Raw genomic sequence first — 27,468 nt, 5'->3', positions numbered from 1 at the left:
GCTGTGTAGGACCTAACTAGATGTGAATATTAATTTTCAAGATAATGGGGAAGATGGAAAAAACAAAGTCTCATAACACATACAAAACCTAACACAAATGGCATTTTAAAGAAAAGCAGACACAATTACAATTCCTATCAATCGCTCCAATATCTCTCTGTAACTGCCTAATCTTAGTTGAAATATCTATTTTTCTAGTTCATATTCCTCCTAATTTATGTACCTCATTTTCCTTTTTCAAGGCTAGACAAAAATGTCTACAATAAATTACACGTTGATCTAACAATGAACGCCAAGTCTTTAGTTGATTCCTCCGCTGTAACTTTGACAGCTAGTCTATAAGACTCCACTGCAACACCTTAAGAACGCATACAATGTTCTTATATAATCTTCTTTTCTTCAGGACTATCGCAGTCCACATGACAAGGAACTTCCGGTAGGTGTGCAGATCTTTTTGAGTTTTGATTTTTTTTTAGACAGCTGACATGATAAGTATCAAAGTTCTTCAGACATCTACAAAACTTTTGAAAGCACTCTTTTCCATGAATGCTGTTTGTGGCGGATGTTAGTCCAACAATTGATCATTAACAAAAATGCCCATAAAGCCGTTGAGTTTTTACTGCTGAAGTAAATCTATGTTCTACGGTAATACGATCTAGAAGAAAAGAAAAACGTCTTAATACAAGGAGAAACCATTCTCATTGAGTATGAAATATTATTCAACTGTCATTTAAACTAAACGGTCTAGACTGTCCTGAATTCAATGAAACATTTATCATGAACAATAGGCTTCTCGGGGGGGGGGGGGGATATCATGTATATCTTGGATCAGTGATCCTACAGGAAGATAGACAAGAGAGCACAGAATACAGGATTTACAAGAATGACAGGAGTATAGTGCAGTAGTTCAGGGTTCACAGGAAGTCAGATACACGAGATACAGTTGATGTGTACAAGGATTCTAAGGCAGGAAGGGTACCTAATGGTACTATCTGGGGAGAACGCAGCATGTCCGCACATACAACAATGGTGAGGACCCTTGAAAGGGCCGAGGCGCAGAGTCTAAGGAACTGCCTTGTCTTCTCCAGAGCTCTTAAAGCGGGACTGCACTGCGGAAAAAAATATTAAAAGCCAGCAGCTACAAATACTGCAGCTGCTGACTTTTAATAAATGGACACTCACCTGTCCCGGGGTCCAGCGGTGCAGAGGCCGATCGATTGCTCGGCTCTCGGCTGCTGCCACCACCATTCTAGGTGAGGGAATCAGGAAGTGAAGCGAAGTGGCTTCACTTCCCGGTTCCCTACTGCGCATGCGTGAGTCACGCAGCGCAATAGGAATTGTCCGCGCTGTCTCTGGGACCCGTGTGTGTCCCAGCAGACAGCGCGCAGGGACAGGAAGAGGCATAGACTTCCGTGGGAGTCTATGCCCGGAAGTGGGTGTAAATACCTGTCTTTGACAGGTATCTGCACCCCCTCCCCCCTGAAAGGTGCCAATTGTGACACCGGAGGTGGGGAGGGTTCCGATCAGTGGAAGTTCCACTTTAGGGTGGAACCCTGCTTTAATGCTAGAGATGGTTTGTGCTGCAAACAGTTCCCCGGTTGCGGCCCTCTTACTCAACCAGGCAGGCAGATACCTAGAACTAAGGGCCAATGGACAAATGAGAATCCCTTGCAGCGCTGAGGTGCTGGGATCACTAAACAGTAGGGAGTAAAATTCAAGCTAACAGGTGTGTGCCTGGACACGTGCAGACATTGGGGACAGATACACAAAGACACATAAGATGCCTAGAAATTAGTGGTCATGCAAACCGTCTCACAGGAATCTATAAGTGAAGTTGCATGGTGTCACCGAACAGGAAACTAGCTTACAATACACTTGGAGACACAAAGGCAGACTTGCTTGGGACATTATTATTAAAAGCCTAAGGCAATCTGCTTCAGCATGAAAAAGGCAGTACTGGCTGGGCATGTAGCTAATTCAATTAACAGGAGGTCTAATCTCAACAGCAGACTTTATAAGTTAAAGCATTGGAACTTACCGTAATTCCAATAGTAATACATCACACACATAGGTTGGACTTGATGAACTTGTGCCTTTTTTTTTTTTCTCAACCTCACCTACTATGTAATACCAGCATACCTATACCTGCTGATCTTTGGGGATAGAGGGGATAGAGGAGACAGATCTGTAGAAAAGCTGAAGATCTGTGACATGTCTAATTTAACATCTTAATAATACCCAAGTAATCTTAACACAATGTAACACTGACATGTAGTAATACATTCATTACTTTTTTTTTGTCATCATAGGTGTTTAAACTAAAGCAGCAATTGTTCAATTCAATCTTAATAAAACTTTTTATTATAAAATAATATACAAAAACTATATAAGGCTCAGTTCCCACTATTGCGACTTATAATCGCAGCAACTTTGAAAAGGTTCTTGTGATACCTTGATGGGACCTTCAATGCAACTCTGATTTAGAGACTGTGAGGATGGACCAGAGTCACGCTCCAGAGTCTCACAATCACGTGGCCTAGGGGGTCACTATAGTGAAAACATAGTCTAAGACAGGAGACTCTTAATTATCTAGGGCAGAGGTGTCATACTCAATTTCATTGTGGGCCGCATCAGCATTATAATTGTCCTCAAAAGGGCCGGTTGTATCTGTACGATTAGATGTCCAACACATCCCCTCCCCTTACATTAGATGTCAAGAGCCACCCCACCATAAGAAGTTGAGTCCCCTATGCTTCCTAACATCACAGTGCACCCCCTTTCCTTATGTTGCTGCTGGGAAGAAGCTGGATGCATTGCTTGAAAGCAGAAAGTACAGGGTCTGGAGGAGGACCAGAGGAGGGCTGGAGCTTTCCTTCAGCTGCAGGAGAGGTGCGAGGGCCACATGAAATGTCCTGGCGGGCCTTGTGTTTGACACCTGTTATCTAGGGCATTGAAACTCGTTAAATTTCAAAACTCATATACATCAGATCATAAGAAAAAAAGATTTAGTACTTGATACTGTAAATAGGAACAAGAAACTGCGGTACTGACTAAAATGGCTGCACCAATATTTAGCTAGTGGGGGGAGTGAAACCCATAAATGTTTACATATGAAAATAGAACCTCTTTAGAACAATACTTGGTGAATTGTCTTTGAAGGCTGTGGTCTCCTTCTGTTCTGAAGACCTTAAATAAATCAACTCAGGGCATAGAACTAATCTGAGGAATAAGCATCAAAATGTTAGTAACAAAACACATTATATTTTCCTCCTAAAAAAATAAAACAAACCTTAAAGATATTTAACATTTTCTTTCTTAGATGTTTTACCAGTGCACTTTTTCTAATACCAAAAATAGTTTGACGTCAAACTAAATGTTACCCCGTGGATTTTATGTATGGTATACCATTACTATAAAAAAAACTATTATTCACCATGGTTAAAAATGAGCAGCTCAAAAAAAGCTATTTTTTTTTAATAAGTTCCCCTATGTCTTGCAAGTCATTTATACTTCACCATACTGAGCACATTGGAAAACTTCTTCAAAAACAGTTTCTTCTATGGAAACAAAGATTACCGTTAATACACACACACATGTCAATATATATTATTAGGAGGTATTTTACTTTTTCTCTCTGTATTGGGTGTGGCTCCAATGACCACATGATTAGCCACCCCAGCGGGTATTTATTTAAATTAACGATTTTTAGCTCACAGTTTTTAGATTACATTTTCTTTTAGAATAAGCAAATATAATATTTTTGCATTTTTCTTTTTCATATTAAATTGACCAGAGTGCAAAATGACTACACATTGCACAGGATTTTACAATTTGAAGTCAATTTTTTTTATATGTAAATTATATAGAAATAAAAATTTTAGTCTCTTTTTTTTCCATTTTTTTTAAAGGTCACACTTTACAGACAAAATATTTTTCTTGCTTCAAAATGTTGCAGTGACCAACATGCCACTGACTTGTTACCTGGAATTGCCCTTGTGGCAATGTCCCATCACTTTAAAACATACATCACAAACATCAAAACAAATCATCATGCCACCCATATTCATACTGTGTTACTATTATTTCACATTCATCAGTCCCTAACCTCAAGGAGCTTACAATCCTAAGGTCCTCAACTCACATTCATACATACACTCAGGACAATTTAGACATGATCCAATTAACCTACCAGCATTTCCCCGGAGTATGGGTAGAGACTGGAGTACCCGGAGGAAACCCATGCAGGCACAGGGAGAACACGCAAACTCCATGCAGGCACAGGGAGAACACGCAAACTCCATGTAGGTAAAGTTGTGGTTTGGATCAACTGTTTTTCTGATACAGCACTTTGGGCATGTTAATACAGCTAACATGACATAACAATCCATGGATCTCACACACATATATACAACAAACATAACTCTCCCACTTAGCCAACTACATCCTGTAGACAAAAATATTATACAGAACAATAAGTTTCTTTAATTTCCTGTTCTTTTTTTTTCCAACACTTTTTTAGCCTTCTAGTGGTAGAAAACCCCTGTGTGCTTTTGTTCCATTCCTTAAGGGACTCAGCCACTCCTGTTCCCAAGGTCAATCTTTGGCAATCCAGGAGAAGCTCCCGGTGGGATCACACAGACCCCAATCTAGGGTGTACTCAGTGGTACAATTCCCCATCTCACACGGTGGTGAGACTTCCTCAAGAATTCATCTATTATTAAACCCAATGGCCAAGGATCTGTACCAGGCTATACACTGCACAAATCAGCCACACAGACTGACAGTCAGACAACTGGGGGGGGGGGGTCAGTCACAGAAGCTGCTAAAAAGGAAACTCTGGATTCTAAGATGTAAAAACACGCTCCTTTCCAAAAAGAAACAGTCCACTTATATGCAAGATACATGGCAGCAAATATGATAGGCACACAGACAGATTAAAACAGTTCAAGAATGTAAAAAGCACTCCTTTAGACAACCCACTCATGCAGGGCACACAGCATCACATATTCCAACAAATGGTGCAGTACAGTAACAAAAACATGTCAATAGGAGAAAATATAGTATAGAATAGGAGTATAGAATCTGACAGTTCTGCTTCCCTAAAGTCTTCCACATCAGTTTATAGGCACTGTGCAGAATAGGAGAGATAGTACATCTGCTCATGGTGTAGCTTTATGGAGAACTACGCAGACGAGAACCGGAAAATAGAATTTAATTCAAAACTGGTACTACGGTTTCAAGCGGCGCTGTTTTTTTAAGCAGGCCGTCACCCTCAGCAATAAACCAGGGCCTCACCACACATAGTACCTTATCAGCCACAGCCTATGAATGATCCCTTGAGTCCTAAGACCGATTCTTGACCTGGCCTGTCACCCAGACACAGGAAATGCAAAAATCCTAGCTAAGCACACATTGCACCTGAAATAGGGCAAGCCATTCACACAAAAAACACACTTGCAAGGACAGTAATAAGTACAGATAGTATGGAAAGTAAAAAGAAACATAAAAATAACAAAATTCAACAGTCAAGGTTCTTGGAAAGAGTACGTCTACATGACACCAACTTACATAAATAGGCACAGCACAAGGGGAAGTCACAGTAAGCAAAAAGTTAGCTTACCTTCACCAGCAGACGTGAATTCCCAGCTTGTGTTGTTCCATTTCTTTGTGATGTCTGTAGAGTTATCATTTCCGGCATTCGAAGGACCAATTGATAGGGAAATTTCAGAACTTAGGGGATTCCAATAACATGTTGACTGCTGAACCACATTCAAAAAGATGTATTTAATATTCAAGCCTATATTTTTAGCCATAGGCAGGGGAGCAAGCGTATACAGTACACATGGTGAAGTAATTGCTCTCTGAGGCTGGGAGCCTAAAAACATTTATACATTATAAAGGGGGTGGGGGTACCTTGTGAGCCTCTTTGTGGGCTTAATCAATTTGTTGGTTATTTACATTGATAAACAGGTGGTCATTTGGCACCTAGACATCCCTTCGATCAGGATGTTGGCAACACTTTTAGAGAACCGTATAGTTCTCATTGAGGGTTCATTTACCTTTAACCATTAGTTAGGGTGGCAAATACCCAATCCCCCCACATGAATCATATTATAACTATATTAGTATAAAAAATCATTGGTTAGTTTTTGGATATTTTTTCCCTTTTTTTTCTTTCTCAAAAAATGTTTTGGTTGTAGGATATTGGGCAGTCTTTTTAATTTCAGGATGTTTCAGGGTAAGGAGTGGGACCTCATGGCAGGTTATTTTCAAGACTATAGTAAAAAATCGTCATCATCTTCTGAAATTTATTCTCTGTTTATCCAATTAGGAAAAATTGTTGACAAAAAAGTAGCTTATTTTTGGCATGCGGAAAGCTTTGATAGGTATATCCGGAAGGACATTAATCCCCTGGGCCTGCGAATCCAAGTTTTTCCCATGCTGGATGAGATTGATCCCACTTTTAAATCATTGGGAAAAAAATTTACAATCATGTACCAAAGTAATGATGACCATGTTAAGTGATGAGTATTCAAGACGTATTTTTCTCATTGAGGGTTCATTTACCTTTAACTTGTAACACTAATTAGTCACATGACACTGGGGAGGGAAAATGGCTAATTGGGCCCATTTGAACATTTTCACATAGAGGTGTACTCACTTTTGTTGCCAGTGGTTTAGACATTAATGGCTGTGTGTTGAGTTATTTTGAGGGGACAGCAAATTTACACTGTATTATTCAAGCTGTATACTCACTACTTTACATTGTAGCAAAGTGTAATTTCTTCAGTTTTGTCACATGAAAAGATATAATAAAATATTTACAAAAATGTGTGGGGTGTACTCACTTTTGTGGGATACTGCATATATAAAAACAAAAAAGGCTGAAAATGTTGAAAAAAAAAACAATATTTTCTACTTTCTGTTATAAAACACCTAAAAAAAATCTAATTTCTTCATAAATTTAGGCCAAAATGTATTCTGCAGGTCTTTGGTAAAAAAAAATAAAAAAATTTCAATAAGTGTAATCAATAGTTTGTGTGAACTAGTATATGGTATATATACTGGAATTTAAGCAGCTATAGATTTATTAATAATGGCTGGTGATCAGCAATTTATAGTGTGACTGTGATAGTATAGTGGGCAATCTTGAGCTAACAGGCACTGGTTGAGAGGAACACTAACTAACTGACAATGATGTTGCTAGTGACACTAATATAGTGATCAGATATAATAATGTACACTGTACTAATGGCGTTGGCTGGGAAGGGGCTAACATCAATAGGCAATCAAGGGGTTAACCGTGTGCCTAACAAGTGTAAAGTGTGTAATGTGTGCTGCTTTTACTTTCAGATCTGGCTGTTTTTTATCCCTGCTCTTCAGGGAGAAGAAATGGCCAGATCACTGTTCTTTGTGTTTGTAAACACAGAACTCCGTGCTGTGATTGGACGCAGCCAATCAGCAGGTTTAAGCCAAAATTATTTCCTGAAACCTGCTGACAAACTCATGCTGTTTCCACTCACAGCACGGGTCAGCAGGTGCACCCAAAAACACAGGCGCGGACGGAGACCTACATGTACATTGCTGAGTTATGAACATATACATTACAGTGTTGGTGTTTCAATACAGTTGCATTGTCTGAAAACAACATAGATAATACATAGTATAATATACTTTGCCTTTAAGTCTTCACAAGATATCAGATTTTAGTCATAACTTTATTTGTGTTATACATGTAACAATAAAAACAAACTTAAAATAACTTTTGGATAAAAACATTTCCATTTGGATCACCATTTCAGAAAAATTTTAGACGGGTTTGACCATCGCACCTTCCAGGGACTCTCTCGTACATCAACTTTCTCCTTTTTTGTTGTGGTAGTTGAATAAATGTCGAACCTTTTTTCAGGAAAATAGAAAGGTGAAAGAGATGGGGCATTTGCTCATAGGTTTAAGAGATTATTTAATAGAGAGACATATTCGAGTTTTACCCTTGACTCTGTAACACCAAAGGGACTTAATGAGGAACTAGAGATAAACACCATAGTATAATACAATGGGTTCAGGAACATATACATTATTAAAAAAAAATCCCTCACAATATAGTGATATTACTGTTATTGTAGATTCACATTAACAGGAAGATAAACGATCGCCTTTTCTATTTATTTATTTCAGGTAGTGCTGTAGTTAGGATTAAACCAACCCTGGTGTTGCCAGGTGAAAGTGCTAGCCACTGTGTTTTTTTCATAGTTTACATTTTAAAGTTTCATATGTAATGCTTTATGATGACTTATAATCATATATTCGCTTATGTATATATACAGTACTTTATTATATATTTACAATTTGGATTCTAATTATAGAAATTCTAGACTTTGGTAAGAGTTTTTATAGCTTTGGGCAAGTCACCAATTCATTATTTGCTAGTTAATGTAGTCTGCCAGCTACTGCTCAGTACACTGTGGGGTAGATTTACTAAAACTGGAGAGTGCAAAAATCTGGTGCAACTCTGCATAGAAACCAATCAGCTTCCAGATTTTATTGTTAAAGCTTAATTGAACAAGCTGAAGCTAAAAGCTGGTGGCTACCATGCACAGCTGCACCAGATTCTTAGTCCTTTAGTTTTAGTTGATCTTCCCCTGTACTGTATGTATGCTGGACAGAGCATTTGTTCACTTCAGTACAGTGGAACCTTGGATTACTAGCATAATCAGTTCCAGGAGAATGCTTGTAATCCAAAGCACTCGCATATCAAAGCTAAGATCATTTTTTCCGCATTGAGTTCTATTGCAAGCAATACCATATGTGGCCAGAGGTGGGGGGGGCGCCGGAGAGCCTCGGAAATACTCGGGGACAGCTCGGCTGAACTCGAAAAGCCTTTGGAAAGGCTTGAGAACTAAGTAATTACCAGTCTTTCCGAGTATTTCAGAGAGATTCCGAGTTTTTCCGAGCGGCTCCGAACCATTCCGAATGTCACCGGCATCCCCGTACCTCTGGCCAAATGTGATACTGCACACCCCATTAGCTTGAATTCTGCTAATTTTGCAAGACAACACTCGCAACCAGAGTCAGAATAGTCAAAAAAAAAAAAGAAAAGTTGCTCGTCTTTCAAAACGCTCGTTAACCGCGTTACTCATTAACCAAGGTTCCACTGTATTTCTCTGCTATCCTATTTTATGTGCATTTACTAAAATGATTTGTTTTGTTAGATGTTTTTATATGGTTCTGCTGGTCAGTGTATTCTGCCAGCTGCTGTCCTTGTCAGCATTTGAGATTATCAAGCTGCAGTGTTGTGGCATGCACCCTCCTCCTTCTCCTGTATAAAGCAATCACGGTATTCCCTATAGGTAAAACAAAGATACACTCACTCTTTCCCCATCTACTGTGTATCACCACTGCGCTCAACAAAAACTTTAAACTAAGCCGCCACTTTATAAAAACAAAATGTGTACAATAATCCTTATCTAAACAATAGAATAAGCAGCGCTGAATATAATACAAATCCACACCAGTGAATTCAAAAATATTGAATACTATAGATCCACTCCAGTGAACATGAATTAATAATGAAATAGTGAAAAAAAAAGTTTAACCAGTGTCCCCAACCAACCCTGTATTCCCTGTATTCCGAATTGGAAATTTGGATATCCCATGTAAACACTGCAAAGGGGAAAAGCGCATCCAGCCAAACACGAAAGTGTGAGGCATATACAGCGGGTGAGTGTAACCACATAAGGAGAGAGGAGTCGTATCTAGAGCGGTGTGGTGGAGGCGTGTAGATGTAATCTGCTGTTTGTTCAAGAGACACTGGTTAAACGTTTTTTTCACTGTTTCTTCACTATTTCATTATTTGGATTATGATCTGAAGATTCAACGTATGGACTATGATTTTACTGGGTTACATTACATTATGTTCTCAGGAACTTTCACAGTGGTGATTGTAATAATTTTTTTAGGAAGTGGACATTGTCTGATAGAACTTGAAACAATTCACTTGATTCTCGTTCTCTGTTTATTTATTTTCAGTGTTGAACAATATTTAGTCACAGAGTGATGTGTTTCAACAGATTGTATGTATTTGCCATCACTATTCATCTGGTGACATGCACGATACAATAATTTGTGTTAATTGATTTCGATACAAGTTATTATTTTATTTTTTTTATTTTTCTCTATTTTTGTATGCACAGGGCAGGGTTTGCACAGTGTAGTAACATTTAGTAATTAATGTTCACTGGAGTGGATCTATAGTATTCAATATTTTTGAATTCACTGGTGTGGATTTGTATTATATTCAGCGCTGCTTATTCTATTGTTTAGATAAGGATTATTGTACACATTCCCTATAGGTAGCCTTTGTCTATTTTATTTTGTAAGTGGCCAATTTGCGTTTGATTAATGCTTTAAACTTTACTACCCTTATGCCGAGTACACACGACCAGACTTTTCAGCGGTCTTGGTCCAACGGACAATCTGACGGACTCTGCAGCTGAGCTCCGCCGGACTTTCAAACGAACGGACTTGGCCACACACGATCATTCCAAAAGTCAGACGAATTCGAACGTGATGATGTAGAATAAGGAAGTTCATAGCCAGTAGCCAATAGCTGCCCTAGCGTTGGTTTTAGTCCGTCGGACTAGCACACAGACGACTAGATTTTTCGAGTCCGTCCGAAAGATTTGAAGCAAGTTTTATTTCTAGGTCCGTCGGACTTTTGGGAAGAAAAATGCCACTGGAGCCCACACACGATCTAATTGTCTGACGGATTCCAATCCGCCAGACCAAATCCGTCAAAAAGTCCAGTCGTGTGTACGCGGCATTAGTGTATGTGTTTGTTTATAAAAAAAAATTAATACAGTCGCAAACATCTAATGACACATACACACTGTCGGATTTTCCGATGGGAAATGTTGGATGTGAGCTTGTTATCGGAAAGTCTGACCATGTATACGCCCCATCAAACATTTGCTGTCTAGTGATCTCCATAATTTTTTGTCGTATTGTGTGTCAAGTTACCACAACACCATTATTATCTTGTATTTTTTGACCTCAAAGATACAACTATGTCGATGTCCCTTGTTAATTTGACATTTGTATTTTTGAAATGTACCTGCCTACTCACAAACAAACTGACCTTTTTGAAGTAAAACTCATAGCCAAGTATTTGTCAAAACAAAATTTAATAGGAGTCATAACAAAATAAAGAGGAAGGCAACGTTGGAGAAACAGTTAGAATTGGTGAAGCCTTTGTACCAAAGGGCAGGAGTCAATTATTTGACTGTCAAAATTGGTAACCTGAGGAGTCCATTTAATAGGGAGCACAATACGGTCCAGGACTCCGAGAGATCGGGAGCAGCAGCAGATGACATAAGTCCCGAGGCTGTGGTCTTACACCAGCCTGCATCTTTTGCCAGACCACACCAAACCCAGGCCATCACTATCAACACTTCCTTCCACGCTTCCTTCCACGCTGCTCTGGTGGGTTGGGTGGCTGTGGTGTTGCTGGAGGTGGTGGAGGAGTATGGTCAAACTCACACAGATGAGTTTTGTTTGTGAGTTCACCCATCGTCCCCTTGTTTAGGGCCTTTAAAATGATTTCCTCACAGATTGTGCGTTGGTCCTCCTCCATGTGTTCCAGTTCGCTTGCTGTAACACAGCCAAATGCCTCGTAGACACCAGGGGTGATGTTAAGTGCTGTAGTAGCCTGGCGAAGGAAAACAGTCGCTGACTCTTCCAGGTTCTCGACTTTCTGGCCTTTTTGGTTGGAGGGCAGAGGGGAGGAACCTGGGATTTCGTCAGGCTGCTTGCCACGGCCGCCTGCTGGCTGAGACTCTCCTGTGTATGAAAATGTTACAGAGTTTTAGTTTTTTGGTCATCACACACAATTTTGAGCTCATGACTGTTGCAAATTGAATGTTAAGAAATGGAAAAGACTATCATTCTGACAGCAGCATTTTTCATTCTTGTCCCAATCATTTTTGGATATTGCTGTCTAAGGATATGTAAACCACTTTGTTACATCTGAAATTGGTGATCAATAACATCTAGTTAACATCATTAAATTTTTGACAAGAAATGTGTTCAACAATGCTATACCTGGCTCAAGCTGGGCTCCTCCACATCTTCCTGGGTGGAAGGCTCAGGTTGGACTTCAGGAGCCTCAGCTGATGTGGAAGGAAGTGTTGATAGTGATGGCCTGGGTTCCATCTGGTCTGACAAAAATGCAGTCTGTTGTAGTACCACAGCCTGGGTATATATACGCTATCTGCTGCTGCTCCGGGTCTCATGGAATCCTGGACCTTCTTGCGCTCCCTATTATATGTGCTCCTCAGGCTACCAATTTTGGCCTTCAAATAGTTCATGTCTGCTGTGGGATACACCGGCTTCACTAATTCCAACAGTTTATCCAGCACTGCCTTCCTCTTTTGCTTGTTGGAGTAGTCCCTGTTTTGGACTTGCCAGAGACATGGCTGCTCCCTGTACATGTCTAGGAATTTGGGCAGGAGGTCCAGGTCAGTGAATTTATCCACCATTTTAGCTGCAAGACATAACACAAGACAAACCCTAATGTCAGGCTAAACTCTCTTAATCTTGTCCCAATATAGGCCTCAATCTATAAGCAGTAAAGGCCACCAATCACCGATGCCCCAAGTTACAATTGCACCTTCGTTTGCACGATTGGTGCTTACGATCCTCCATCCTCCACTCACAGATCGTACGTACGATGCACGCGTGTTATGCTTTATATACACTGAAACGCCGCCACTGTCCTTCTTTCTAGTGTATTCTCCGCCTCTTCTCTTTTGGGGCAGTGGGAGAGCACATGGCGGGGATGCAGCAGGTGCGTGCAGAGAGCAGCAACAATGAGGAAAGCCCGGAGCAAGGCAGTTTCACATCCAAAGAGCACATTCACGACATATTACAATCATGGTAATTAGGGAATGATGAAATAAATACAATACATTAAATACATAGAATGTGATGTTAACCACTTCCCACCCGGCTATTACACATAAACGGGGGGGTGGGAGCTCTTCCCGAATGTCCTTCAGAAGGAGCGGTATCGAGATGCGCACGTGTCCCCCAGACACGCCAAATCTCAAAACGTCAGGAGGGCACTGTGATTTGCCCTCCTTATCCGCACGATGGCTGTGTCTAATGACAGCCACCATAATGTAAACATAGGGGTGACATTTTACAGGGGATCTTGCTGCTGCGTGCCCGTGCAGCAGCGCAATCCCAATCTGCATGTGCCCCCCAGAGACAGGCGAGTAGTACAAGACAGGAGGGCCATGTGATCGGGAGATCAGTGAGTTTTTAGCTGTTTGTCTGCTGTTTACCCACTGATCACCCAGCTAGTGTCCCCAAAACACAGTGTCTCAAAAAGAGTGAAAACACCTGTCATACAGTGAACATCTGTCCACCAACAGCTGGCACATCTGCCCGTCAACAGCTGGCACATCAGCCGCCCGCCATCATCAGGCACATCTGCCGCCCGCCAACATCAGGCACATCTGCCACCTGCCAACAACAGGCACATCCTGCTGCCCGCCAACATCAGGCACATCTGCCCGCCAACATCAGGCACATCTAGCTGCCCACCATCAGGCACATCTGCAGCCCGCCATCTGACACATCTGCCCGCCAACATGAAAAAAAGATTGTACAGTGCAGAGGAGGCTCTCCAGATACGCCAGAGTATGTCGGACAAGAGTAGCGGGGAACTCTCTTCATCAGACTCGCATAACGACAATGAGCCAGTGGAAAGCAGTGGCTCCAAGATGGAAACCAAGGAAGATAGAATTCTAACAAGGAGAATTGGGAGATATGAGCAGGCGCAGACATCCCCCAGCAGCGCACCACTCCAGGACATCCACCAGCAGGCATCCACCAGCAGCGCAGCACTCCAGGATGATATGCAGGCATCCACCAGCAGTTCAGCACTCCAGGGCATCCACCAGCAGGCATCCACCAGCAGCGCAGCACTCCAGGATAGGCAGGCATCCACCAGCAGTTCTGCAACCTTCCTAGAGGATAGGCCAGATGCTAGCATCGGAGCATCCCATTGAGGCAGGGCCCATACTAGCCTCCCAGATGTTCTACTGTTTCCAACATGGCTGCCCGATACGTCAGTAGAACCTGTTCTTCCCTTTTTTACAGCCCAGCCAGGCCCTCAGATACGGTCAGAAAACGTAACCCCAATTTTATTATTTTCACTTATTTTTTACCGATGATCTCCTAAATTACATTTTGGTGCAATGTAATCGATACGCCAGCCAACAATACAAATTCCTCATATGCCTGTCCCTTTGTTTGGAAACCCCTCACCATAGAAGAATAAAAAAAAATCCACAGGTGAGCCGTTTTTTTAACCTTTGCTCAGCAGAATGTATTTTGGGGTGTAATTCTTGGTGTGTACATGCTATGTGTTAGAAGCCTGAAAGTGCTGCTTGCATGTTGAGCCTATGTATGTGGCCAAGTAGTGGAAAAGTCTCACACATGGGGTATTGCCATACTCGAGACGAGTAGCAGAATGTATTTTGGGGTGTCATTTTGGCTATGTACATGCTTTGTGTTAGAAAGATCTTCCAAATTGACAACTTTGTGAGAAAAAATTAAGTTTGCATTTTCTTTCCACATTTTCCAAAAACTTGTGGAAAGAAATTACATGTTCAAAAGACTCATTATGCCTCACAGAATATACATTGGGGTGTTTTCTTTCCAAAATTGGGTCATTTTGTGGGCAATTCCATTGTCCTGGTGCTCCAGGGCCTTCAAAAATGTGATAGGTACTCAGGAAATGAAATGTGTAATTTATGCCTTTAGAACGCCTGATGGTGCTACATGGATGTTGGGCCTATGTATGTGGCCAAGTAGTGGAAAAGTCTCACACATGGGGTATCGCCATACTCAGGACGAGTAGCATAATGTATTTTGGGGTGTCATTTTGGCTATGTACATGCTACGTGTTAGAAAGATATTCTAAATTCAAAATTTGGTGAGAAAAAAATAGGTTTTCATTTTCTTTCCACATTTTCCAAAAACTTGTGGAAAGAAATGACATGTTCAAAAGACTCATTCATTATGCCTCATAGAATATACATTGGGGTGTTTTCTTTCCAAAATGGGGTCATTTTGTGGATAATTCCATTGTCCTGGTGCTCCAGGGCCCTCAAAAATGTGATAGGTACTCAGGAAATGAAATGTGTAATTTATGCCTTTAGAACGCCTGATGGTGCTACATGGATGTTGGGCCTATGTATGTGGCCAAGTAGTGGAAAAGTCTCACACATGGGGTATCGCCATACTCAGGACGAGTAGCATAATGTATTTTGGGGTGTCATTTTGGCTATGTACATGCTACGTGTTAGAAAGATATTCTAAATTCAAAATTTGGTGAGAAAAAAATAGGTTTTCATTTTCTTTCCACATTTTCCAAAAACTTGTGGAAAGAAATGACATGTTCAAAAGACTCATTCATTATGCCTCATAGAATATACATTGGGGTGTTTTCTTTCCAAAATGGGGTCATTTTGTGGATAATTCCATTGTCCTGGTGCTCCAGGGCCCTCAAAAATGTGATAGGTACTCAGGAAATGAAATGTGTAATTTATGCCTTTAGAACGCCTGATGGTGCTACATGGATGTTGGGCCTCTGTATGTAGTCAGGCTGTGGAAAGGTCTCACACACAGGATATCGCCATACTCAGGACAAATAGCAGAATGTATTTTGGGCTGTAATTGCCATTACGCCTTCACCGTCTGTGAGAAATAACTTGTAAATATGACAATTTAGTGAAGAAAAAAAATATATATATATTTCATAATTTTCCAAAGCATTGTGGGGAAAAAATTGCAACTTCAAAAAATTCACTATGCCTCTTACTAAATACATCAGACTGTCTCCTTTCCAAAAAGGGGTCATTTGGGGGTAGTTGTACTGTGCTGACATTTTAGGGCCTCAAGAAATGAGATAAGCCATCAGTGCATTAGGATTGATACATTTTCAGTAATGCGTAGCTTAATTTGTAGACTTTCACACAAACTAATGATCATACACTTATCAGGATTTTTTTTTACCAAAGACATGTAGCAGAATACATTTTGGTCTAAATTTTCAACAAAATTTGATTTTTTTGGTTTCTTTTAAAACAAAGTAGAAAAGTTTGTTTATTTTTCAAAATATTCGCTCTTTTTTCACTTATATCACAAAAATAAAAAAAGAAGTGGTGAATAAATACCACCAAAAGAAATCTCTATTTGTGTGAACAAAATGATAAGAATTTTATTTGGGTACAGTGTACCATGACTAATGACTGAGAAATTGTCATTCAAAGTGTGAGAGCACTGAAAGCTGACAATTGGTCTGGGAAGGAAGGGGGTGTAAGTGCCCAGTATTGAGGTGGTTAAAGGATACAACTTACCTTAATATAGTCCTTCTGCAGGACCTGAATTATGGTAGAACAGGTCTCTCCAATAATGATTCCCAGAGCCTGGGGGGAGATCTCAGTCGTTATTTAATATCCTGGAGACTTCTCCCCATCGCCAAGTACCGCAAGGTGGCGACAAGCCTTTGTTCGGGAGTGATGGCTTGCCGCATGCAGGTGTCCTACTTGGTAATATAGGTGGTAAGCAAAGCCAACAGTTGGTGATAGGCGGGGTCCGTCGTCCGGACATAATTCCTGAAATTGTCAGGATTATTCTCCTGAAGCTCCCGCAACAGAGAATTTGTCACGATTAAGTAACCAATTCTTGGTCCATGAACTCCTCTTCCCCCTTTTCATGGGCTGGACTTGGGTCAAAGCAAGAACTCCAACATCAAGCCCAACAAAAGCACGAACTCTACGACGAGTACATAACCGCAAAATGGCTAGAAAACGGTCAGCTGCTCAGAACAAACTGACAGAACGCACTGAAAATCAGAAAGGACCCGAGAAGAATGAGCTGAAAATCAGAAACGAGCAGACAAGAACGCACTGAAAAAAACAGAAGCAAACTATAAATAGAACGCACTGAAAGACAGGAACAAACTGAGAACACACACTGAAGAACAGATACGAACCAACAAGCACAAACTGAAAAGCAGAAATGAACTGAAAAGCACAAGTCTGAAAAGCGCAAATTGTCTCTCACCAAACTTCTACTAACACAAGATAAACACGAGATTAGCAGAAGGAGCCCAAGGGGTGGCGCAGTGGCTATTGAACTTCCTTTTTATTGGCTCGTCGTTCATGTTGTACGTCACCGCGTTCTTACGTTCGGAATTGTTGACCAACGTTTGTGTGACTGTGTGTATGCAAGACAAATTTGAGCCAACATCCTTCGAACAAAAATCCACGGTTTTGTTGGCAGAAAGTCCAATCGTGTGTATGCGGCATTAGAGTTGGTAAACTGCAATAATAAATGTTTGGGGGTTAAATATGAGTTTAATACCACTTTAATTCTGTGTGATATGTTGGTCACCTATTCATAAACTATGGTCATTTAGAAATGTTTATATAATTATAAGTGACACTAAAAGGAGTGGTCAAACGATTCAGCATTCCTATTACCCAGTTCTTTTGATGGGGGGGGGGCTTTGTGACACCCTCTAGAAGTTCCACAAAAAGCTATGTTTTCATTGTATAAACATACCTCCCAACTTTTACACTTCAGAATGAGGGACACTTGAGGAAAGAAGTAACCAAATGTGGGCATGGTCAAACTTCTGACAGTGGGAGGAGCTTAAGGGGTGTCATTAAACAAAACTTCCTTGTACCTATAAAATATGCTTTTATTGTTGTTCCACAAGCAAGAGAGTCTCATGGATACATACAAACCTCAGCACATTCATAAAAAATAAAAATAAAAGAAATAAAGGATATAAGAATGCAGGGTTTTGGTGTGCATTACATATAGAGTGCAGGGTTCTCGGATGAGCTATGTACAGAGTGTAGGGTTCTGGGATGAGCTGAATGCAGAGTGTAGGGTTTTGAGATGAGCTATGTACAGAGGGCAGGGTTCTGGGATGAGCTATGTACAGAGTCCAGGCTTCTGGGGTGACCTATGTGCATGGTTCTGGGATGAGCTATGTACAGAGTGCAGGGTTCTGGGATGAGCTATGTACAGAGTGTAGGGTTTTGAGATGAGCTATGTACAGAGGGCAGAGTGTAGGGTTTTGAGATGAGCTATGTACAGAGGGCAAGGTTCTGGGATGAGCTATGTACAGAGGGCAGGGTTCTGGGATGAGCTATGTACAGAGGGCAGGGTTCTGGGATGAGCTATGTACAGAGTGCAGGGTTCTGGGATGAGCTTCATGCAGAGTGCAGGGTTCTGGGATGAGCTGCATGCAGAGTGCAGGGTTCTGGGATGAGCTGCATGCAGAGTGCAGGGTTCTGGGATGAGCTGCATGCAGAGTGCAGGGTTCTGGGATGAGCTGCATACAGGGTGCAGGGTTCTAGGATGAGCCGGACTCCGTTCCCTGCAAGCGTTGCGACGCACAGGGACGGAGAACGGCGCCAAATTCAAAAAGTGAAACGCACACATTACATACAGTATAATGTAATCTTACATATTACATTGCTGTATGTAATTATTTCACATCCCCTTTGTCCCTAGTGTTCTGCCCAGTGTCCTGCATGCAGTTTTATAATATAAAAACTGTTCTTTATGCCAGGAAACTGGAGATTGTCCATAGCAACCAAAACAGTCCCTTTACCTCAAAAATGGTTTTCGACCAGCTAGAAAACAGCGATAATAAATTAGATTTACTTGCAGAATTGAGCGATAGCGATTTGTGGGGAGATCCGTCATCAAATACTGAAAAGTAATGACAGTGACAATTCTGCAACTGAGCAAATTTCAGTGTTTTTGATTTGATTACATTATTGAATATTTTTTATTATTGTTATATTATTATTTTGTATAATTATTTATAGTTATTTATTATATTATAATTTATGATTTCATTTTTCAAACTTTATCATACCGGGGATGTCTACTAGACTCTGGTTTGAACAGATTTAAGTGAGTTATTCCTAAGAATTACAGGACTACAATATAAAACGCCAAATTTCCATGCAAAATAATGGTACCGCTTTCAGCACCTAAAATCTGAAATAATCATACCGCCAGGGAGGTTAAAACACAGCTGCTGCATGTTGTTAAAGGGTTAACATAGTTTACTTTGTTGGTGCTTAGACTGCTGTCACATGTGCTAGAAAATCTCTGAGCAGGGTGAGATTGAGAGTGCCATCTGCACGCATGGGACAGAGAACTTGCATACAAGAATAATTAATGCCTACCAGCCTAAACAAAGCAGCTGAACAAAGGAGTGAAAATTGTAAAGCTTTACCGCTAAAAGAAGCATCTTGGACAGCTTGGTGGCCAAGACCAGACCAAGGTACTACAGGCAGAAAGATTGGACAAAAACTGATTTATTGAGGTTAAGAGGCCCAAGGTAATGCTTCAGGGTCTGTATTTACAGTGAGAAATTAGATTTCTAGGCTAAAATAGACCCACTCAAATTAGCAGGTTGTTCCAATTCAACATTTAAGATCCTGTGTATTCTTAGTAAGGCTCAAATGGGGGCCAACAGTGTGGTAATTACCTGGGAGACCAACGCTAAGCAAAGATGAAGAACCACAAGCTGGCAATGATCCTCCTCATCATGAAACAGAGGAAGTGCTGGCAACACTTCACACTCCAGCATACTCTCAAAAGCAATTTGCCGTAGATAGCTTTTCAGAGGTCAAATATGCTTCCAGGCATTCAGGGAGTGATCTCGTTGCCTCCGAAATGCCTTTCTTTTTTTTACTACTGAACAGCATTTTTCAATTGAACCAACGAGCTGCAAACACAAGGCAAGCATTTGGCTCATGACCTCATCGTTCATCGACATTAATGGATGAGTTTGACAAGCGTTACCACTTTTCAATTTGACAAACCGTGTTAAATTTGCAGCAGGCGTGATGCTTTGCATGTGTACAGCCCCATTTGGCTGTATGTTATCTTTTGGGTGGGTTGTTGGATAGAGGTAAAAATGTGACTCAACTGCCTATTTTTACCACTCCCTTGCTACCCTGTGGAAGAGACCTAACAGGTCCCCATGATGGAGAGGTGTCACCACCAATTCGGCAGACCTCATCTTGATTTTGCGTATACTCACAAAACTGGTGAGTTTCTTCAGACATCCTTTGGGACAGCGAACAGATCTGAAACAGTATTATTCAGGGGGAACTGGCAATCCTCCCCTATTTTAGAAGGCCATGGACTACCAATACACATCTACCAGTCACTGAAAAAGACTAAGATTGGGGGCAAAAGGTATCTGAGGGGTGGAAGAATTTTCTTTTTCACTGAAGGTTCTTTGTAATCCAAAAAGCAAGCAAAGTACAAAGGACATGACTCCGCACACAGTCTTAGGCCGCGTACAAACGATCACACATTCCGACAACAAAATCCATTTTTTTTTCCTGATGGATGTTGCCTCAAACTTGTCTTGCATACACACGGTCACACAAAGTTGGTTGGAATTTGTGAGCGTCAAGAACGCGGTGACGTACAACACATACAACGGTGTCAGGAATGGTGTCATTTTTGGTTTCACCTGCTGGTGGCACTATTACGTTCTGGACCAAAAAGTACAATTCCAGTGGCCACCAGTAGGTGTCTCCCTGTTCGGACTTGCCATCAAGCACACCTGTCATGGGTCTGCTGGACTATATAGACCCGCCCTGAACTATGCTCAGTGCTTCAGAATTCCTCTGCTAGGCCTTGTTCCTGCCAGTACTTGTTCTTGTTCCAGTACCCCATTTGTTATCCTGTCATTCAATCCTGTTCCCTGCTCATTGGTCTGCTTCCTTAACCCTGGTTTCTGTCCCCTTCTTGCTTTTGTGCTTTATTACTTCTTGTTTGTTTGTTTCCTTGCTTGTGTATTATATTAGTCAGTTAGATAGTTAGGTGGTTTTGGGGTTTGTCTTGTATTTCCTTTGCTTGCTTATGGTTGCTGTTTATTGGTGGTGCACGTGTGTCCTTCATTAATAAATATATATATTTTTTCCTTTTACTTGTTGTCCCTATTCCTTGGTGCAGCCCAGTGATCTGACTACCTGCTTGGACATTTAACATTTGTGACAAACAGCACTAGAAAGAGGAAGTTCAATACCAAGTGTGCTACCCTTTGGGCTCCTTCCGCTAATCTCGTGTTAGTAGAAGTTTGGTGACAGACGATTCGCACTTTTCAGCCTCCTGCTTTTCCGATCATTATTGCTCTTCAGTTTGTGCTTGTGGGTTTGTATCACATATTTAAAATGGAAGTAAACCCTTCCAAACAACTTTGACCTACAGGTAAGCCTAGATTAAGGCTTACCTGTAGGTCCAAGTAATATCTCCTAAACCTATATGGTTTAGGAGATATTTGCCCGAAAATGGGCACCGCTGTCTACGGCGCATGCGCCGTAGACAGCGGAGCGCAGGCGCACTAAATGCGGCAAGTCCAAGAATGGATTTGCCTAATTTGTCGACTCCCGTACGCATGCGCGGGAGTGACGTCATCGCGGCTCCGCCGAATGGCAGCGTCGGAGCTCCGAGACGCGACTCCCGTGCGCATGCGCGGGAGTGACGTCATCGCGGCTTCTCCGCTGTCATTCGTCGGAGCTGCGAGAGACGCCACAACCAAGATGGATGCGGCGGACTACAGGTGACAGCGGCGACTTCGCTGGCTCCTGTGTCAGGTAAGTGACACATAATGAGCTACTATGCGATGCATAGTAGTCCATTATGCTTTACCTTTGCAGGGAAAAAAAGAGGAAGTAAACCCATCAGGGTTTACTTCCTCTTTAATCTTCAGTGCGTTTTTGACCGCTCGTATATGGTTTTCAGCTCCAGCCTTTGTTTTTCAGTGCTTTCTGTTAGTTCGTTCTGACCAGCCGACCGTTGTGAAGCCATGAGGACCCTCACCCTGGACCAGAGGGTTTATAACTACCGTCTGGTCAGAGCCAGAAGAGTGGTGGAGAACCCTTTTGGTTTAATGGCCAGCTGCTTCTGCCTATTCCTTATGCCAGTCAACATGGCAGAATATAAATCTAACCATATAATCCTTGCATGCTGCATTCTACACAACTATTTAAGGAGAAATTCAATGAACTATGTGGCCTCAGTTGGGCCTGAGGCCGGACTTCAACAAGAAACCCTGACAGTGCTTGAAGCTGGTCGTCCTGGCTTGCCCCCCCAAAGCGCCCGCAAAGTAAGACAGAAGTATGTATAGTACTTTGCCTGTGGGGGGCCATTGATATGCCAGAAACTGTTTAATAAACATTTTATCATAAATTTTTGAACTTAAACTGAAAGAAGATTTCCTTTGAATGACTGCCTGGGTATCTTTTAGCTGTCTCCTAAGTTCTCCAATGGGCTTTTCTTTTTGGACATTTTCTTCAATAGTGCAAATGTAATTTATTTGATACATGAGGTGACAAGCTCTTCTTCAGCAAGCTATTATTATGTTGTGGGACTGCTACACACGCCTTGTTTTTGTTGTTAATATATGTAATGCATTACTGACAAACATATTCTTCATTTTCAGCACCATGAATGAATTTTGTGGAGTCACGAAAATGGCCTGATTGTGGCAAATTATAAAGCACTGTGGGGGTTGTTATTTACTAAACGAAATTCCACTTTTCACTCCAAGTGCACTGCAAAAATGCACTTCAAACTGCACTGAAACTGCACTTGTAGTGCAAAGTGGATTTTCCTTTAGTAACTAACCCCCATTGTCACTGTAAAAACCAAATTGCTATTGAGCATTGAAAGAAGAAACCACACATTGTTGAGTAGAAAACAATTTACTCAAAGCACATTCACATGTGCGTTAGAAAACGGTTTTGGAACAAACCAACATCTTTGGTGTATAACTTTTTTTATTTTTCACATTGTAAATATCCTTTTTTTTGGTTAATCAGGCATGTTTCAAAGCATAACATACACAACTCAGGAACTTACAAAGTTCAACTTTGACAAAGTGAAGGCAATATCAGACATGAGTATGTCCAAACTGTGTTGATATTGCCTTCATCAGATGGGGTGATGTCACCGCTGTAAAAGCCAAATTTTGAAGATGCACACAAATTGGGATTCAAACTGATTTCCCTCCTGATCCCATGCCTAATGTCAACGTGTGCTAGCTCCCATCATGGGGGATCACTGGATGTGTTTTGGGGGTGCAAACCCTTCCTCTCATCTGAGTTGCGAGGAAGGGGTTGCACCCACAAAACACATACATTAATATCCCGTGATGGCAGATAGCACATGTTGACACACCGTGTGCATATTCAAAATTTGGCTTTTAAAATACTTTATGAATTTGTTTTCAAAGCAAAAATACACGATAAAACTACAATTTTTGTGTTTGATGTTTTCCTTTATATTTTCTAAATCATGACTGCACCCCATTCTCTCCCTTATGAGGATCTGGGCACTTTCACTGGTGAAATTAGATTCTTCTTCCACAACATCCACATCACCTAAAAGAAAAAAACACACCATGTGTTAGAAATATGCAGGCATAGATCTCTTAACTGAAGCTATGGTCTCAGACACTCACCTGTTGTGGGGACAATTTTGCCCACTTCATAAACCTCTCCCTCCTCATCCTTTTGTAATTTCCCCTTCTTTAGGGGGTGGGGGTCCCTGGTGTCCTCAGATGTCCCGAGTCTTTTCTCCCCTATGTGAATAAAAAATAGGTATACTTAACATACAGATATTGGAGGGCAGAAATAGGAATATGAAACATTGCTTGGAAGTGTCATACAATTGTCTGTTCCAAGCTGAAGAACATTTTATTTCCTTTCTAAAGCTGTAATAATTACCTTTTTTGTTAAAGTATCACACATGTAGAGACCCCTAGTATCCACTGGAGCATCTGTGTGGGACACCCTAAAAAGTTTGATTCTGGTGTCCCACACTAGTGTTCCTGCATCCAGATGTGTAAACAGCTGCTGAGTGTCCTCTCCATACACTGAATCAAGTTTGTATTTCATTCTAGTTACAAACCCATCTGGACAACAAACTTATTTTAATACAAATAGGCCTGAACAAATTTAGTTAACCTGTATCTGCCAAAAACATCTTATAAGTGGGCGAACGAATGATGTTTCTTACGACCGATTACTGTGCCCATGAACATGAAAGTTGCCATTTTATACTGTACAACAGTAAAGAAAAGCACATGGAGCAGCATGCAAGTAATAATAACAGGAACACAGGACAAATACTTACTTTTTAGAGGCAGTTTCCTGATCTTTCTGTACTGATCGTGCTCCCTAATTTTGAGGTCTGACCATTGTTTCCTCAATTGATCCTTGGATTGTCGTACCCCAAAATTCCTGTGCAGACTCTTCACAACTTTAGGCATGATCTGGGCCTTTCTCACATTTGGGTTTGGGTACGGTCCATGCTTCCCATCATAGTTGGCCCTCTTGAAGATGTCCACAATCTATATAAAGGCTGTAATTGAGGCCTTCAATCTCCTCCGGGATCGAGAGGTTCGGGGGTTTCGTCTTTGCTGCACTCCTCTGCATGCAGCTGTTGTCTCTCCGCCATGTGCTCTCCCACTGCACCGACAGACAAGGGGCGGGGAATAGACTAGAAAGAACGTCAGGGGCAGGCAGAGTTTCACACATGCACAGTGTATATAAAGCGTCATATGTACAGTCTGTGAGTGGAGGACGGAGTAACGGAAGCGACAATCGTTGTAACGCAGGTACAATTTTAACTTGGTGCATCAGTGGCCTATATTGCTTATAGATTGAGGCCTATATTGGATCAAGATTAGGAGAGTTTCGCCTGGCATTAGGGTTTGTCTTGTGTTGTGTTTTGCAGAGAAAATGGATCCCTTTAATGATAGGGAATTTATAGGAATATTCATTGATATGTTCAGGGAGCTGCCCTGTCTTTGGCAGGTGAACCACCTGTTTTATAATAAGCCAACAAAGAGGCAGGCAGTGCTGGAGAAACTGCTTGAATTTGTGAAGCCGGTTATCCCCACGGCAGACATCAAGTATTTAACGTCCAAAATCGGTGGCATGAGGAGAACTTATAATAGGGAGCGCAAGAAGGTCCAGGATTCCCTGAGATCAGGAGCAGCAGATGACATTTATGTACCCAGGCTGTGGTACTATGACAGACTGCATTTTCTGTCAGGCCAGAGGGAACCCAGGCCAGCACTCTCCAGTCTTCCTTCAAGGCTCCCCCCCCCCCCCCCCACCCAGCTGAGGCTTCTGATGACCAACCTGGGCCTTCCAGGCAGCAACATGTGGAGGAACCCAGCTTGAGTCAGGTATAGCAGTCTTAAAAATATTTCTGGTTTCCAAATTAATGATTTTAAATATGTTAGTTTTGATAACTAAGTTCTGATTTCACAAAGTGTTTTACATATCAATAGACAGTAGTGGCCACAAATGATAGGGACAAGACTGAAAAATGCTGGGGTCAGAATGATAGTCTTTTCTATTTATTAACATTCAATTTGCAACAGTCATGAGCTGAAAATTGTGTGTGATTGACGAACGAAAAAAAAAATTATGTCCCTTTTTCATACACAGGAAAGTCTCAGCCAGGAGGAGGCCATGGAAACTGGCAGCCAGGAGGTGGCGCGGGTAAGTGGCAGCCAGGAGGTGACCAGTAGGCTGGCCAAATCCCAGGTCCCTCCCCTCGGCCTTCCACAAAAAAGTCATAGGAAGAGAAGTAACCTGGAGGAAGCAGCACTTGGCCTATTTCTGAAGGTTGCTGCGGCCCTCAGAAACCCCCCCCCCCTCCCAGTCTTCAAGAGGACTATGCCTACATGACAGCCTAAAAAATGCTGGAAATGGAGAAGGGCAAATGCCTCTTATGTGAGGAAGTGATCTTGCAAGCCCTAAATAAGGGGTTGAGGGGCGAACTCAGAAGCCAAAGCTACGTTTGTTGAATCATAGTCCTCCTCCTCCACCTCCTGCCACAACTCCAACACCAGAGCCACAGCCTGTAAGGAAGCTTGTAAGGAAGACCAGAGAGTGCTCGCCTGGGTTCAGTCTGGTCTGACAAAAGATGCAGGCTGTTGTATGACCACAGCCTGGGGACAGATAATCTGCTGCTGTTCCTGATCTCTTGTAGTCCTGGACCGGATTGTGCTCACTATTATATGGACTCCTCAGGCCACCAATTTTGGCTGGCGAATAGTTGATCTGTGCCCTGTTGTACAAAGGCTTCGCCAGTTTCAACAGTTTCCCCAGCGTTGCCTTCCTCTTTATTTTGTTATGACCCAGAATAAATGGCTATTTATTTTTCAGAAATACTTGCCAATGTCTTTTACTTCAAAAAGGAATAAAAAATACAAGATAATAATGGTGTTGTGGTAATGTGACAAACAATACAAGAAATAATATTATGGGGAGCACTAGAAAAAAAATGTAGATTTTGATAAAAAAAAAGAAATAAAAATTATAAACATTATTATGGAGATCTGACAAAATAAAAAATGAATATTATTCATGAGAGCACGAGAAATAATAAAGAAATCAGTTTGTGAGAACTCTGTGTGAATATGAGCAGCAAAACAACTTCATTCTTCTAGCATTCTAAAGAAGAGCATGCGCTGCATTAAACTATTTAAAAAATTTGCAGCGTGATGAATGTGCTATCTCCATTACGAACGGTAGTTTTACCAGACAGAGCCCTTCCATCTCGTAATTTATTCGGAGCATGCGTGGCACTTGTGTGTCGGAATTGTGTGCACATGAACGGAAAATACGCAAACGGATTTTGTTGTCGGAAAATTTGAGAATCAGATCTCAAATTTTGTGCGATGGAAATTCCGATGGAAACTGTCCGATGGACTACACACGGTTGGAATTTCCGACAAAAGGCTCCCATCGTACATTTTCTATCGGAAAATCCGACCCGGTGTACGGGGCATTACCGTGCCCATCAAATGCAGCCTCACTGTGTCCATCATATGCAGCCTCACTGTGCCCATAAATCGCAGCCTTACTGTACCAGTGTGCCAATCAATGCAGCCTCAGTGTGCCAGTGTGCCCCTCATAGAATCCTCAGTGTGCCCATCAATGCAGCCTCACTGTGCCCATCAATGCCGCCTCAGTGTGCCCATCAATTGAAGCCCCAATGTGCCCATCAATGCAGCCTCACTGTGCCCATGAATTTCAGCCTCACTGTGCCCATGAATTGCAGCCTTACCGTACCAGTGTGCCAATCAATGTAGCCTCACTGTGCCAGTATGCATATCAATGCAGCCTCTGTGTGCCCATTAATGCAGCCCCACTGTGCCAGTGTGCATATCAATGCAGCTTCATTGTGCCAATGTGTCCATCAATGCAGCCTCACTGTCCCCATCAATTGCAGCCTCACTGTGCCAGTGTGCCCATCAATGTGACCTCAGTGTGGCAATGAATTCGCCCTCACTGTGTTAGTGTGCCCATCAATGCACCCTCACTG

At 41.7% G+C, this 27,468-nt stretch overlaps 1 protein-coding gene across 1 annotated transcript in view; it reads right to left on the bottom strand.

Annotated features, from left to right (window-relative positions):
• Positions 1–7,768: 7,768 nt before the first annotated feature.
• LOC143976025 (protein shortage in chiasmata 1 ortholog-like) overlaps positions 7,769–27,468 on the bottom strand; it is a 52,645-nt gene continuing 32,945 nt past the window's right edge. Inside the window, exon 3 of the mRNA XM_077478531.1 lies at positions 7,769–7,899. Coding sequence (XP_077334657.1) covers positions 7,799–7,899 — 101 coding nt within the window. The 3' untranslated portion in view covers positions 7,769–7,798. The remainder of the gene's footprint in view (positions 7,900–27,468) is intronic.

The sequence above is a fragment of the Lithobates pipiens genome, unplaced genomic scaffold (genome assembly GCF_037356315.1).
Source record: "Lithobates pipiens isolate NorthernLeopardFrog02 unplaced genomic scaffold, aLitPip1_a1.2 Scaffold_13, whole genome shotgun sequence".
NCBI lineage: Eukaryota > Metazoa > Chordata > Amphibia > Anura > Ranidae > Lithobates > Lithobates pipiens.
The sequence above is the reverse complement of the archived record's forward strand: the minus strand, read 5'-3'. Positions and strand labels throughout refer to the sequence as shown.